The sequence below is a fragment of the Colossoma macropomum genome, unplaced genomic scaffold (genome assembly GCF_904425465.1).
Source record: "Colossoma macropomum unplaced genomic scaffold, Colossoma_macropomum, whole genome shotgun sequence".
NCBI lineage: Eukaryota > Metazoa > Chordata > Actinopteri > Characiformes > Serrasalmidae > Colossoma > Colossoma macropomum.
The window spans coordinates 14,754,848-14,768,864 of NW_023494803.1; the positions used below are offsets into that span (position 1 = coordinate 14,754,848).

General features: G+C 38.1%; 1 protein-coding gene across 4 annotated transcripts in view; it reads left to right on the plus strand.

The window, feature by feature from the left end:
- The window catches only part of mpp5a (membrane protein, palmitoylated 5a (MAGUK p55 subfamily member 5)), a 72,997-nt gene that overhangs the window by 56,411 nt on the left and 2,569 nt on the right, over positions 1-14,017 (plus strand). For all 4 annotated transcript variants that reach the window (XM_036594174.1, XM_036594176.1, XM_036594175.1 and 1 more), the window contains exons 4-13: positions 9,172-9,249; positions 9,483-9,632; positions 9,727-9,888; positions 10,605-10,682; positions 10,854-11,037; positions 11,264-11,335; positions 11,447-11,518; positions 12,146-12,313; positions 13,117-13,319; positions 13,413-13,523. In XM_036594174.1, coding sequence (XP_036450067.1) covers positions 9,172-9,249; positions 9,483-9,632; positions 9,727-9,888; positions 10,605-10,682; positions 10,854-11,037; positions 11,264-11,335; positions 11,447-11,518; positions 12,146-12,313; positions 13,117-13,319; positions 13,413-13,523 — 1,278 coding nt within the window. The remainder of the gene's footprint in view (positions 1-9,171; positions 9,250-9,482; positions 9,633-9,726; positions 9,889-10,604; positions 10,683-10,853; positions 11,038-11,263; positions 11,336-11,446; positions 11,519-12,145; positions 12,314-13,116; positions 13,320-13,412; positions 13,524-14,017) is intronic.

Below are 14,017 nucleotides of genomic sequence, written 5' to 3' on the forward strand. Positions count from 1 at the left end.
ACTTTATTGACAAAGTGTTGGCCATTATCTGAGCTAATTCTATCTGATATGCCAAACCTAGGTATGACTTCTCTCAACAGAAACTTGCCAGCTGAACCTGCGTCTTCTCTAGTAGTTGGTTGAGCCTCCAACCAACGAGAAAATACATCAACACGTATCAATATTTTCAACAGCACGTATCAATATTTTCCAACTGGTTTTATCATGTCTACATAGTCCATCACTAAGTGTCTAAATGGTCCATCTGGTATAGGAATGTGTCCCAATGGTGCCGTAAATGATTTCCTATAATTGCTGGTACTTGATTCGTCTGGGTCACGACAGCTGCTTGTGTGATTATATTGTCTTGTGAAGTAGACACTAACTGATCTTGCTGCTTGATTACTGAGGCTCCACCATGTTGTAGGGTTATTACTGCAGCTTGATTGGCTGCTTTCTCTTTCTTCTTATCCTTTTTCTTCAACTCATTCAGCTGTGCCTTCTGTAGTTGTGCTGCGAATTTCTCACTGTTTACTTTTTCTTGCTCTTTCTTTGTCCTGTATATCTCCACATGATGAATCACATGATCTTTAAAGATTTTCCTTTCCATATTGTGTAATCCCACAACTTCATCGAGTGCATGTTGCACTTCTTGTGGCAAGCTTCTTGAGCATCGTCTGAAAAAGCCTTTGATTAGTTTCAGTTTGATTCCAGGCTGAGCCTGTTTCTTTTAGCCATTTTCTTTGAAAGTTGCTGATGAATGCATTGACACATGCACCTTGTTTCAGCTCCATTGTTTCCAGTTGGCTGGGATCCATCACTGATTGATTTTCTCTTCTGATAGCATCCCATATTCTATTTCGATATACTTCTAAAGATCTATCATCTTCATCTGATGTGTCAGTAAATCTTCCCGTATTGGCTAGGCCTAAAATGGCTTCCATCTTTACTTTTCCCACTGTCTGTGACAGAATAGCTTTGATGTCCCCAATTGCCAATCGTTGTCCTGCTGTACGTTCTTCAAAGGCAGTGATCCATTTTTGACCTCCAATATTCATGTTTGGCAGTTGCTCAACTAGGCCTCTCAGGTCCATGAATGACCAGGGCACATAGGTGCACTTCATCCCTTTATATAGTAGAGGAAGCTCTGTAGCTTGCCCTGTAGCATGTTTTTTTCTTCTTAATTGCATAGAAAGCTTAGGCATGGATCAGAATTCTTCATCTTCACTTTGATCTGTTTCAGAAGCTTGGTAATCCTCTTCTTGTTCTGGAATTCCTGCATGTTTTTTGATGCTTCTCTTCTTCTCTGCTCTTTGTTTCATTTCATTCATCTTCACTGTGAGGTTGTCTCATACTGCCTTGAACTGCTTTATCAGCTCCTTATGCGCTTTTTGTCTTTGCTGCAGTTCTTCTTGTCTTTGTTGTTCTTTTTGTTTGACTTTAAGCATTTGATCTACTTCATCTTGTATAGCATGCTGTCTTCTTGCTGCTTCAGGTGGTTCAATGAGTAATTCTCCTTCATTTTGTTGGTAAATTGGAGTATCACACGTAATGCCTGTTTGGATTGTCTGTTGTCCACATCCTGACCAGCCTTTGCATTCTGGCTTAGTCATTGGGGCTGCTGCATTCCCCTGGTTGGGTGTGGCTTCCACTGATATCATCGGTCCACCTGGCAGACGGATTCCTGAAGAACATATGTTAGTTGGATATGTCATCATTGATTCAAAATTCTGATGAAGCAGGTTTCTGTCAGCACTTATCATTGATGCAGGCTCTGTCATAGGTGAAAGTGGTCTACTGTACCTTGAGTCTTGTATGTTTATCAGCTCTCCCTCTTGGCTGCTCATTCTTGTTTTTTCTTGCTCTGGATCATTAGTTCTGAACCTTACAGATCCTATCATTTATACTTCTGCCTCTGTCCATTCTTTTGAAATGAGGATCAGATATTGATGAGCCACATCCTTTCGTTTTGGAACAACAGGGGGTTCATGTGCATAAGGTCTCTCTTGTTTTGTTTTTAAATGTTGACTACTCTTTTCTTCAGCTTCCTGTGCCTGTGCATAACTCTGCTCTTTTTCTTTTAGCTGTATGGAGCATTCTTTAAAGGCCTGCAGGATGGCCAGCCTACGCTGCTTCTCAGCGAGTTGGGCCTGTGTCTTTCTTACTCTCCTTTTTACAGTTGTTAGTCTATTCTGATTTTTTAACAAGTTGAGCTTGTGTCTTAATTATTCCCTTTTCCTCTAAATTTTTTACGATTGTGCGTAATTCAGTTCAAATGATCCCCCAAGAGGCCACTGCTGTTCCTCAAATCGTGTTAGTTTATTCCGTTTTTCCACGTTTTAATTCCTTTTTAGATGCAATGCCTTTTGATAGCATTAAGCTAAAAGGTGTTATTTTTTCTCCTTGTTCTAATTTAGCTAGTTTATTCCCCATTGTATTTCTACTTTTTATAATGTAGTACTTAAATTTTTTTTTCCTATACAGGTTACAGCTGTCTACGAGGCTCACTGTGTTGATTTCTCTTTCTTCCACAATGGGAGGGGCTGTGTGTGTGTGTGTGTGTGTGTGTGTGTGTGTGTCTGTGTGAGCGTGCACGTGGTCCACCCTCCTCTATCTCTCTCCTTATCCCTCACAGCTGCAGTCTCTCTCCTGCTAAGACAGGACCGTTATTGCTCATATAATTGGTAATGTCTCTTATTTTCTTTTTTGTTTAAATACCGCAAGTAGTTTATACGGTTAAGTTTTCACCACCTATGCCTTTCACACAACTTTTCCTTAATTCAAGGGGACATGTTTAAAATCTCCTTTAATCAGCTCATTTTGTAAATTTCTGATGACATGCTGCACTCGTACGAGCGCACTAACACGGCTGTTGTCCCAATTAGTGCTATGCAACACTATTGCTTCCAGTTTTGGATATGGCTGTAAAATGTCATATAATGGGTCAGTTCCCTGTATTTTAACCCATCGGAGAGGTGTTACCCATCCTAAAGCAATTTCTTTTTCTTCCCCACAATTTCTCTCCATTTAAATAGACAAATATCTTAGAATTTTGTCTATACACCACATCCATTTTCATCTTGTTTGATCTATTCCACTGATTTAAAATAATGCATTCCAAGTGCTGCTCTGGGTGTAACTCTACGGCCAAAGATAGCAGCCTTATCCCAACTCACAGTTGCTTTTATTTTACCCACTGTAACAGCAGGTTTCATGAACAGTTCCTGATAATATTCTGGCCCAAACACATAATTCTATTAACAAATATAGGTGTTGGTAGTCCTCTTTCCTGAAGTACCTGTCTTTTCACAACTGTAAGGTGGATTTCTAACTCCCTGCCTCTCATCCTGGGGTGGTCCAGATGGACCCCACGGCAGTGGTTCTAACTCTGTCACCGCTTCTAATGGCACTTTACCAGTCAACAACAAATTTATACTGGTTCTAAAAGATCCTTATTCCAGATCCGTCTTATTCTTTCTCTCAGTTTATGATGTGGAAGCATTGTCTGCATTTCACCCCAATTGACTCATTGTGTCAATTTCCATAACTTGTCATTAATTAATGTTGGTGACTGCCAGTTCTCTCTGCCTTCTATGTTTCTATAAGTTCTCTCAAGCCAAAAATGAGTTTGGATTTCTTGTGTCTCTACTAACAGGTTATTATCCATGTAATCGCTACAACTGATATTTTAATCCAGTTGCTCTGCTTTCTATCGATGCACCTAGGGCTCATTTATATGTTGACTCAACCACGCCCTATTACTATGGATTAGATTGGGTCCTAACCAAATCTCAATTAATTTCCACTTTCTCACTCCAAACTCCTTTTCTCCATCCACATTTACACTCGTCACTTATTATTATTATTATTATTATTATTATTATCAATTGCTTCTATTTAATCCAACGTTTATTTTTCACTTCAAGTAGTTCTATAATTTGCTTATCTTCTCTTTTTTTTTTTTTTCAAACAGTAATATTTTTATAGCTTTAAACGACAGTGCTGGCACGTACTCTTTATGTTGCTTGTAACCAGTGGTGGACTGTAATGAAGTAAATGAAATTCTTTACTGTACTTTTTTTTTTGTGTATTTTTACTTTACTGAAGTATTTCCATTTTGGGTGACTTTTTGCTTTCACTCCACTATATTTCAATGTAAAATATCTTACTTTTTATTCCACTACATTATGCAAAATCTGTCATTCCTTTTCGCTTATGTTTGTATAAAAACGTAACGTCAAAACGAAAGAAGCGTGAAGCACGCACACCAATCAGGGTACAGCGCCACCTTGTTTTGAGCTTTTTTTGACTTGTTGGACATACTTACCCAGTGCAAGCATACGGTTCAACGCCAGTGCAGCAGCGTAAAATTTTGGGTGTGCCTATGCCAACATAAATGTTGGAACTAACCTAACTTTGTGTAAATAGACCACAATATAGAAATATGTACACACATGCAGTTGTGACTGGCATGTGTCTTTTTTCTGAATTTATACAAACATTATTTCATTTCATAGTAAATTTGTGTTTATGAACAAAGATCTACAGATGCAGTATAGTAAAGGAAAACGCGTTTGTGAACCTGTGTTTAAAGTTTATTAGTTTTTATTAAAGTTAAACTTGTAACTAAGTTGCATTAATTAATCTTTTAATATTTTTACTTTCGCTACTTAAGAACATTTGAAGGCAAATGCTTTTGCAATTTTACTCAAGTGGAGGTCTAAAAGGAGGACTTCTGCTTTTACTGGAGTAATATTTTACCTTGGGTACTCAAGTACATGATTTGTGTACTTCGTCCACCACTGCTTGTAACAAATGTGTTTCAACCGATATAATACGTCTCCCAAAAAGATATATTCTCATTTCTTTTATTAATATCCAGTGACCTTTAACTCCTGCTCTCATTCCTGTTGTAACCCTAATTACAACTCACTCAAAATTTCTCAACGTTGTAATATAACTAATATTTTATTCCCTAACCCTTCGACATTTGTGGCCACTCATTTAGACAAAATTACACAAACACTTAACACATCTCTTTTTTGGCATGCTTTACGTTGCTTCTTCTTTTTCTCTTTTCTCTTATTATTTCTCTCTTTTCTCTTATTATTTCTCTCTTTGCTCTTATTTGCGTGCTTTTTTTCTCTCAACTATGTTTTTTGGCAACTGGTGTTTTTCTCATGATTGTTTTCATTTTTTACATTTTCATAAGATTATTTAAATTTTTTTTGAGTTCATTAATTATTTTCATTTTTATGGATGTTCATAGAATTATTTTCATTTTTTGTCACTGGTTGTTTTCTAACTATTGCTCCTTATTTTAAAAATGTTCTTTTTCTTTACATTTTCCTCTTTCCACACTCAGTCTGCAGCCTTCTGCATCCTATACATCAAATTACAGTCACAAATTTGATGACCATTTTCAAATAACCTAGTGAATAAAGCCTGTTCCCACTTCTAGAGCAGAGCTTCAGAATAGGTGTTTGCTTACTTCAGTATGCGCGCGCTGTGGGCAGACCTTTTTTCACAGAGTTATACTTTGGCTGTCCCTTGTCGTGCTGGTGCTGATAACGGAGAGGTCTTTCAGGCACATCACTTGGTCCCCGTACGGGCCACCATAAAATGTCACAACCAAGAGCTCTTTCTTTTTTGCCTAGGGTCTAGACATTTGTACGTAACCCTAATATTATCTATACTATTGCCCTAATAACTATTTGTAATCTAATATCTACCTACATCTTTACTATCAAAATCATTCAGTTTTTCTGTTAGTATTGATGGTGTGCTTGTTAAGCCTGCTCCTGTTGAAAGGTATTTTGTTGTTTTACTCAACACTTTTGATCTGCATATCAAGTCCCTCACTAAGACTGCATTCTTTCACTTACGTCTATACAAAAGCTACAGTATATTCAGAACTCTGCAGCTAGAGTTCTCACCCATACTGAGCGTTTAAAATTTTACTTCACTTTCAAAGCCCTGCATAACCTTGCTTCCCTCTACCTCAGAGAACTCCTGACCTCTTTGACTCCTTTACTGCTTAGTGTTAGCTGTTGTTGTTGTTGTTGTTTTTTTGTTTGTTTGTTTGTTTGTTTTTTTTTGTGCTTTGTTAAGTAGCATGACCTTGGAATTGTGAAAGGCTCTATATAAATGTAACATTTCTGTTATCATTATTATTATAACAGTGTTAATAGCATGGAATAAAACAAATCAATAGAGCAAGATTTTGCAAACTGATACAACCAGAAAAAAGAAATCTGTTGTACAGGAATGTACAGTGTTTGCAGAGCCACCAGTCTTTATCCTAGGAACAACTTGACACTGGGTGCTTGGCGGGTTATTCTGAAGTACGTATGTTAGTGGCTTAGTACTTCTGAGTTAACTAATATGTTTTGTTTTGTTTTTTTTTTGGTTGATGCCGATTATTAGTAATCAGGGACACTGATAATCCACATTTGGGGCTGATATTCATTTAGCATAAATGTAATGTTTGTAGGGTGAAAATGTACACGAATGAAAGAATGAAGTGTTTTGAACTTTAGACAGTATAAGTTGCAAAAATAACTGTTTAATAGCCAGTGACGTAAGAAAAATGGAGCTCAATCATACAAATATATTTACATGTTTTTTGAAAAACAAATGTGTAGCATGAGTCACTGACAGTGTTTAAGGGCACACATCAGGAATGGAGCTTTTTCAGTATGTAAGTGCAAGCAAGAAATACTAGTTACAAGCTAAAAATTGTATAAAGCCTACACTAACCAAATACAAAGAACTGTAATTGTATTGCAGTAAAAATAATACAGTAGGCATTTGAGCAATTGTAGTAAAAACTGTCACTACCTTGATATAAAGTGAGTGTATATAAATGTCAACATGCTTATTTTATTTTGTTGTTCAGCCAAAAATGTATTTTATGCGATTACAAGCAGTAGTTGGCCATGTTGAATGTATCAGATGTATTCTGATTGGCTCTTAAAAAAAGAACCTGCATAATTCAATGGAAATGGCCCATTAAGTTTAAGCAGAGCAGTAAAATCTTTGGAGCTAGCATGCTGGTGCTGTCTGTACCTTTAATGAGTGAAAATAGAATTTATGTATAACTTATTTATTAAACATAAAATGGTAAGTTCTGATTGAGTGAAGGCTAGAGTGAGTGAAATTAATTACCAAGTGCACTGAGCTTTTTGCCAAATGTGTTTGTTTCCTGTCACTGTGGAAGAAATGGGAACGCTTCTTCATTCCCTCCTGTGTCTCTCACAAAACCAAAAAGCATTTTTAATTGGATTTACTCGACAAGGGGTGGGACACAGAGACAGACTGATTGGTGCTATCTGGTTGAACTCGAGGAGTCGTCCACTTAACCAAACCAGTAACACAGCAGACGGGCTTTTGGGCCAGAGTGCAGACTTTTTGATCGTGGTTGCGTCAGACAATGTGCATACAGAACAAAAAGAGCTTTTTACTGTCAAGGAAACGAGTTCAAATGCCGATTCCGCTAATAGGCAAAATTCTGAACATTGGCTCTGATTATCGGTCGGGCTGATAATTGGTTGATCCCTGCTTCTGAGGGCATGTTAACTCTTGGCAGGTTTGGTTAAAATAAAGAACGCTGCTGCAATACCCCGCTGAGGTCAGTCTCTGTTCACTTTCAAACAAACTCTGGTGCAGTTCCAAATGGAACAAACACCAATTGAACTGTCATCTCCTGATATTTTCTTTGCCACTTGCAACAGATGCAATTCTGATGCTGTTTTAACACGTGGGTGTATTTTGTAATCTCTTCTTGAGCTCTGTCTTGGTAGTTATATAAAAAGTAGTTTTGGTTTAAAATGTGATTTAGGTTCAACACAACACTTTATATATGCACATATAACCACAGACACCAATTATATTAAAGCAGTAAGCTGTGAGAGGCAGTGCATTACCGTGTTTTCATCATGGGTAAGTGTATTATTAGACACAGTGCAAAGCGTCACGGGTAACCCCCTTACTTGTGATAAAGCCACTGTATTTCACTGCCCTAGTGGCTTATTGATTTTATAAAACAACAGACAATGGCGAAAATATCATAAAATACAATAAATAACTAAATAAATAATTGAGATTTGTATTATTATTATTTTTTTATCAACAATTCTTCCGCCAAGAAATGAGTCTGTTCAGAGTATGTTACTGTTTCCAAGCAACCACGGACTACTGAAGGAGGACAAGGACATTCAATCACCCATATTGTATACTGCAGTCATTTCATTAATTTTTAGACAAATAATAAAGAACATATTATAACATAGCTATGTGTAATTCAAAGCCCTTTGCTTTGTAAGTAGTTTTTGCTCATCAAATTACCACCATGACAGACAACACTGATTTTCATGAGCACCTCTGTGATTTCCAGTCTTCTGTTAGCATCAACTAAAGGTGGGCTAAATCTCATTCAGGTAACATTCTTTATACTTTTATATTGCAGTTTAGCAGTGACACATATAGTAACTAATTAATTAATTCTTTAATTTATGAAGGAGTTGTTCAGCCTGTTATCTTTCAGTCTGTTAGCTCAGCCTAATCCTAGTAGAAAATAAGTTGTCAGCCCCTTGGTTTAAACAAAAATCTGTTCTTACTTCATCAGTACACTTGGTGGTCTTCACGAGCAATATTACAGTTAAAGATTATTCGAATTATAGCATGTTTTTTTTATTGGCTTGGTGCTGTTATACAGAATTCAGTTGTTGTGAGGAGGTCATATGTGTTTGTCTGTTGAGTGTTTTACAACAGTTTTGCAGAGGCTAAGCCAATCAAATCATAGGACTAGTACTGTCCACTTTTACCATGTATTAATGTGCCAAGTTTTCGCCAAAAAAGCAGTAAGCCACTCAAGGTCATGTTTTAATGATTTTACTTTGCTTCACATCATGGAAGAACCATGGTAATGCATTGCTTCTTCCAGCGTATTGCTTCACAATATGACAGAAAAAGATAAAACGAGATTAATATAAAATGTAAGAGCTCAGTTAGGTTGGCATGGCATGACGCAGAAAGATAGGCAAATTTATGTTGTAAAATCTGCCTAATCACTTGTGACTTTTTCTGTGTGTTGTAACTTATTCATCACCAGTTCTACATTCAGGGGTCTTTGATTTCTACGTTTCTCTGAAACCAATTCATTTCTTAGCTGTGGTGTCATCTCCCTGTTAGGTCCAGACCATGCTGCGCAAGAGTGCGCAAAAGGAGGGAGTAGAGCTTAGCACCTTGCTGAAAAGCCCTCACATGCAGGTCAGTTTCACTGACGATCTCTATGCACTTCTACTCCACTTGTTTCTGTTGTGGAGATCCAGCTGTATTCCTCTCTGTGTCCTTATGCCCCAGCCCTGATCACCATTCTGTATGTTTCCTCAACTAACTGATGTATTTAATAAAGGATGAGCTTTTTAGCATCCTTAATGTAAAGGATGAGCATCCTTAATGTAAAGGATGAGCTTTTTCATGTCTGCTTTCTCTCTCTTTAGGCTCTCATGCTGGCCCATGACAGTGTGGCAGAGCAGGAGATGCAGCCAGACCCCCTCAGCCCTCTCGATGGCCCATGTGAGACCCTCACACAGTGGGGAGGAGAGACTGTCAAGATTGTACACATAGAAAAAGCCAAGGACATACCACTTGTGAGAATATCCTTATGTGTGCTCCTCAATCTGTCATTGTAGTCTTCTCCATTCTTGATCCTCAGTGATACAGTAGATGTATTTGTGTGTGTAGGGAGCTACTGTGAGGAACGATATGGACAGTGTGATCATCAGTCGCATTGTAAAAGGTGGAGCTGCAGAGCGCAGTGGGCTGCTACATGAAGGGGATGAGATCTTGGAGATCAACAGAGTTGAGATCCGTGGCAAAGATGTCAATGAAGTTTTTGATATTCTGGTAAGTGGCGAGAGCTCTTAGAATGCAGATAATGCTGGGTGATAATGGATAAAATTCAAAAGTTAGCTAGGACTACAACAATTATTTCCCTAATGTTTAATAAATTTGATAATTAAAATATTAAAAAGTGCAAAAGCCATTCCCCAGTAGCACACATTTGCTATTGGCAGTAGAGATTTGGCAGACACTTTTTTTTAACTGAATTTTTATTTGCTTTTTCCTGTTGAATTCTAGAATATTTGAGATAATATTCAACAGAATATTCAAAAATTAAATATTAAATAGCTGCAACTAGTTAGATTTATTAAGCCCACACTTCCAGAGTACGCTGCTATAAGAATGTCTTACAACTTTAGCATGGCTTATTTTGATTGGTCTATTCTTTTCTGTTCTGCTTATGTTTCATACTTACACATTAACTAGACAGAGACCGTATTTCGACGAAGACGGACTATCATTTTGTTTATTTGTATTTTGAACTATTCTTTCAAAACCCACAGTACCCAAAAATTGCATGAATTATAAGCTTCAGCTGTTAAAATCTGTGTTGATGCGAGTGCCGGATTATATGACGTACCATGCAGCACTAGATGAAGACATAAATGGAGCACTAGAATTGCAGAACACCTTGAGGATACAAAATCATCAAGAAGACTTTTACAAGAAAATTTAATACAGACCCATGTTTACCAAGTGTTTGATCTGTGTGCCCTCAGGCAGAGATGCACGGCACATTGACCTTCATTCTGATCCCGAGTCCACAGACTAAACTTCCTCCCATTAAAGAGACTGTGGTGAGTTCTGCATACCATACCTTAACATAGTTATAGCGCAACTGAAACTTTGGACTTTTCTTACTTAGGAAAGTTCTGTGGTTTATGTGGACTATTTAACTATTGAAAAGTTTGGCCTATAAGTCCCTCCTCTTTTTTCACTTTTTCTCTGCCTATTTTATCTACACCCAGGTTCATGTGAAGGCACATTTTGACTATGATCCTTCTGATGACCCATACATACCGTGCCGAGAACTGGGTCTTTGCTTCCAAAAGGGAGACATACTCCACATCATTAGCCAGGATGACCCCAACTGGTGGCAAGCCTACAGAGATGGAGATGAAGAGAACCAGCCTCTGGCAGGCCTTGTGCCAGGTAAGAGAGGATAAATTTATGTGTGGTTGTGGAACCTGGGAAATCTACATGGGGCAGCTACATTTTTTTCTTTTATTATATTTGTGTTTAGAGGCAGTAAATAAATAAATATACTTTTTATATTCAAGTTAAAAGCCTGAGACAGCAACATATATATATATATATATATATATATATATATATATATATATAAACACATTTGCAATTTTTTTCTTACATTATTTAGGCAAGAGCTTTCAGCAGCAAAGAGAAGCCATGAAACAAACAATAGAGGAGGATAAAGAGCCTGAGAAATCAGGTTAGTGCTGCTACACCCCCATACCCAACTCCACTCACCCAGTCACTCTCCTACCAGTACAATGATTTTGTTCTGAATTTTGATGACTTCTCAACATTATCCATTCATTAGGGAAACTGTGGTGTGCAAAAAAGAACAAGAAGAAGCGGAAGAAGCTGCTATATAACGCAAACAAAAACGATGGTGAGTCAGCTCAGGTCATTTTTCTTTTTGCTTTGAATGTTTAATCAATAAGCTTGTAAAACACAAAATGCATGCTTTCTTAATACTTACACGCAAGTTTTGTTATATTTGTGCCTTTCTGCTTTTATTTGCATAAAAGTCATTGGTGATTAGAATTAATGGTGGCATATTATAACGCCCCTTGTTAAGTGCGTTGCTCAGGTGTATAACAGCAAGGTCTAAGTCAGGGGTGCAGAACTCAGGTTCTGGAGGGCCGGTATCCAGCACAGTTTGGTGGTTACCCTGTTCAAACACACCCACTCAACCTGGCAATTAACAGATGAGGGTAAACAGGTGTACTTGAGCAGGTAAATTACCAAACCACGCTGGGCACTAGCCCACCAGGACACTTGGTTCAGATTGTGCACCCCTGGTCTAGGTGTTGGGTATAAGGGTACAGACCATCCTAGTATAAAGACTTACACCTACCCAGGTTGATTTGCTGTTAATTTGTTTCCCTGAGCTATTTACTGCCTACGTATGAGGGCACAATAATCACGCTTTTTCCATTAATTAGAATGGGCTCTCTCAAATGTAAATACACTTAACATAATGAATTCTGTTTTGACCTCTCTCTGCATCTCTCAGACTATGACATTGAGGAGATTCTTACCTATGAGGAGATGGCATTATACCATCAGCCAGCCAATCGCAAGCGGCCCATTGCTCTCATTGGACCTCCAAACTGCGGCCAGAATGAGCTAAGACAAAGACTCCTGTCTTGTGACCCTGACCGGTTTGGAGGCGCAGTTCCTCGTGAGTACTAACCATTGATGACTGTCAAGTGCACTGTAAATAATTTAAAGCCCTGATTTTCCTGTCAGAGCCAATATTTTGGGACCTATAAAATAGATAATATACTTTTTTCCAGTATTTTAGTGTGCTCACACCTTCCCTTTATTACGGCTTCAGTTGTATTCAGGAGAATTATTTTCAGTTCTGCAAAGAAATTGCAAGGATATTTGCAGGGATATTTGTCCTCCAAAGTTCAGTCTTGCAAGTTGAGTGAGACCTGTTGTTGGGAGGACACAGCTATAACTCTTTGGTTTTAAGATTGGAAAGATGGGAGATTTGAAGTGTCAGAAAGGTGCAGAAAAACTAAAAATTAAATATTGATATATTTGATAGGTACTTTTGCAGCTTTTTATGTAATTACCTGTTAAATACAGGGAGATTCACTCGAAAGAGGCCCCGAATATTCTGTTGTAACTCCCGTCAGGATGAAGCAATCTGAACCAAAAAAAAATAATAAACAAAAGGGTGGTCTCTGACTTTAGCACATTAATGTACAATAGCCTCTATTTTCTCATCTTTACTCTTTCTATACAAATGACTACAGCAGTTCAATCAGGCATAAGTGTACATGTACATATATTTGTGTTTCGTTGTTTATTTACCAGTATTATTAGCAGTTGGCCGGAGCTGTTCTTTGAGTCTATTTTATGTACGTGTGCTTACGACCAAAGCTTAAGCAGTCAGCATCACCAGTTGAGTATAAAGTAATATCCAGCTATATTTGCATTCCTAATGGCCCCAGTAACAGACTGCTGTCTTAACAGACACCACACGGAACCGAAGGGACGGAGAGGTGAGCGGTCGCGAGTACCACTTCGTGTCTCGCCAGTCTTTTGAGATGGACACTATGGCAGGAAAGTTCATTGAGTCTGGAGAGTTTGAGAAGAACCTCTATGGTACCAGCACAGACTCAGTGCGACAGCTCATCAATAGTGGCAAAATCTGCCTCTTATGTTTGCACACTCAGGTAAAAGAGAGAATGGATAAAGAAAGGACACTTACATTGAACCTGTTGTAATGTAGCCTAAGCTCATTAGTGACTGTCAACTCTCCTCCGTAGTCTCTGAAGGTATTGCGCAGCTCGGACCTGAAGCCCTACATCATCTTTATTGCACCACCCTCCCAGGAACGACTGCGTGCCCTCTTAGCTAAAGAAACCAAGAACCCAAAGGTAAATGAAATCTTTTTTCCTGGTCTTAAGGGGTTCGAACCAAGGACTGGCTTTTTTATATTCTTAGAAATAACTGTGCTAGAAAGAGTTCTTTGAAGCAATGCCATAGGAGAATATGAAAACCACTTTTGGTTCTCTAAAGAACCTTTCAGTGAATGGTTCTTTATACAATATTTTTTGTAAATGAATAAGATATGAGTGTATATCTTATGATATATAATCAGGCCTGAAATTGTCTGACTCAAACCAAACCACATTAACTAGTTTAATGTGGTTCAGCTAGCTGTCCAAAGAAAAACAAACGCGCCCAAACCCAACCCGAATCCAACCCAGGCCCAACAAAATTTTGCCGGACCCAACATGACCCCAACCACATCACCATGAAACTGACCTGATCTTCAGAAAGATGGGTGATGATAAGCCAGTTTGGATTAGTTTTCACATTTTTTTCACATCTTTAATTGTAATGCTGGTTTAACCATGCAACAAAACTG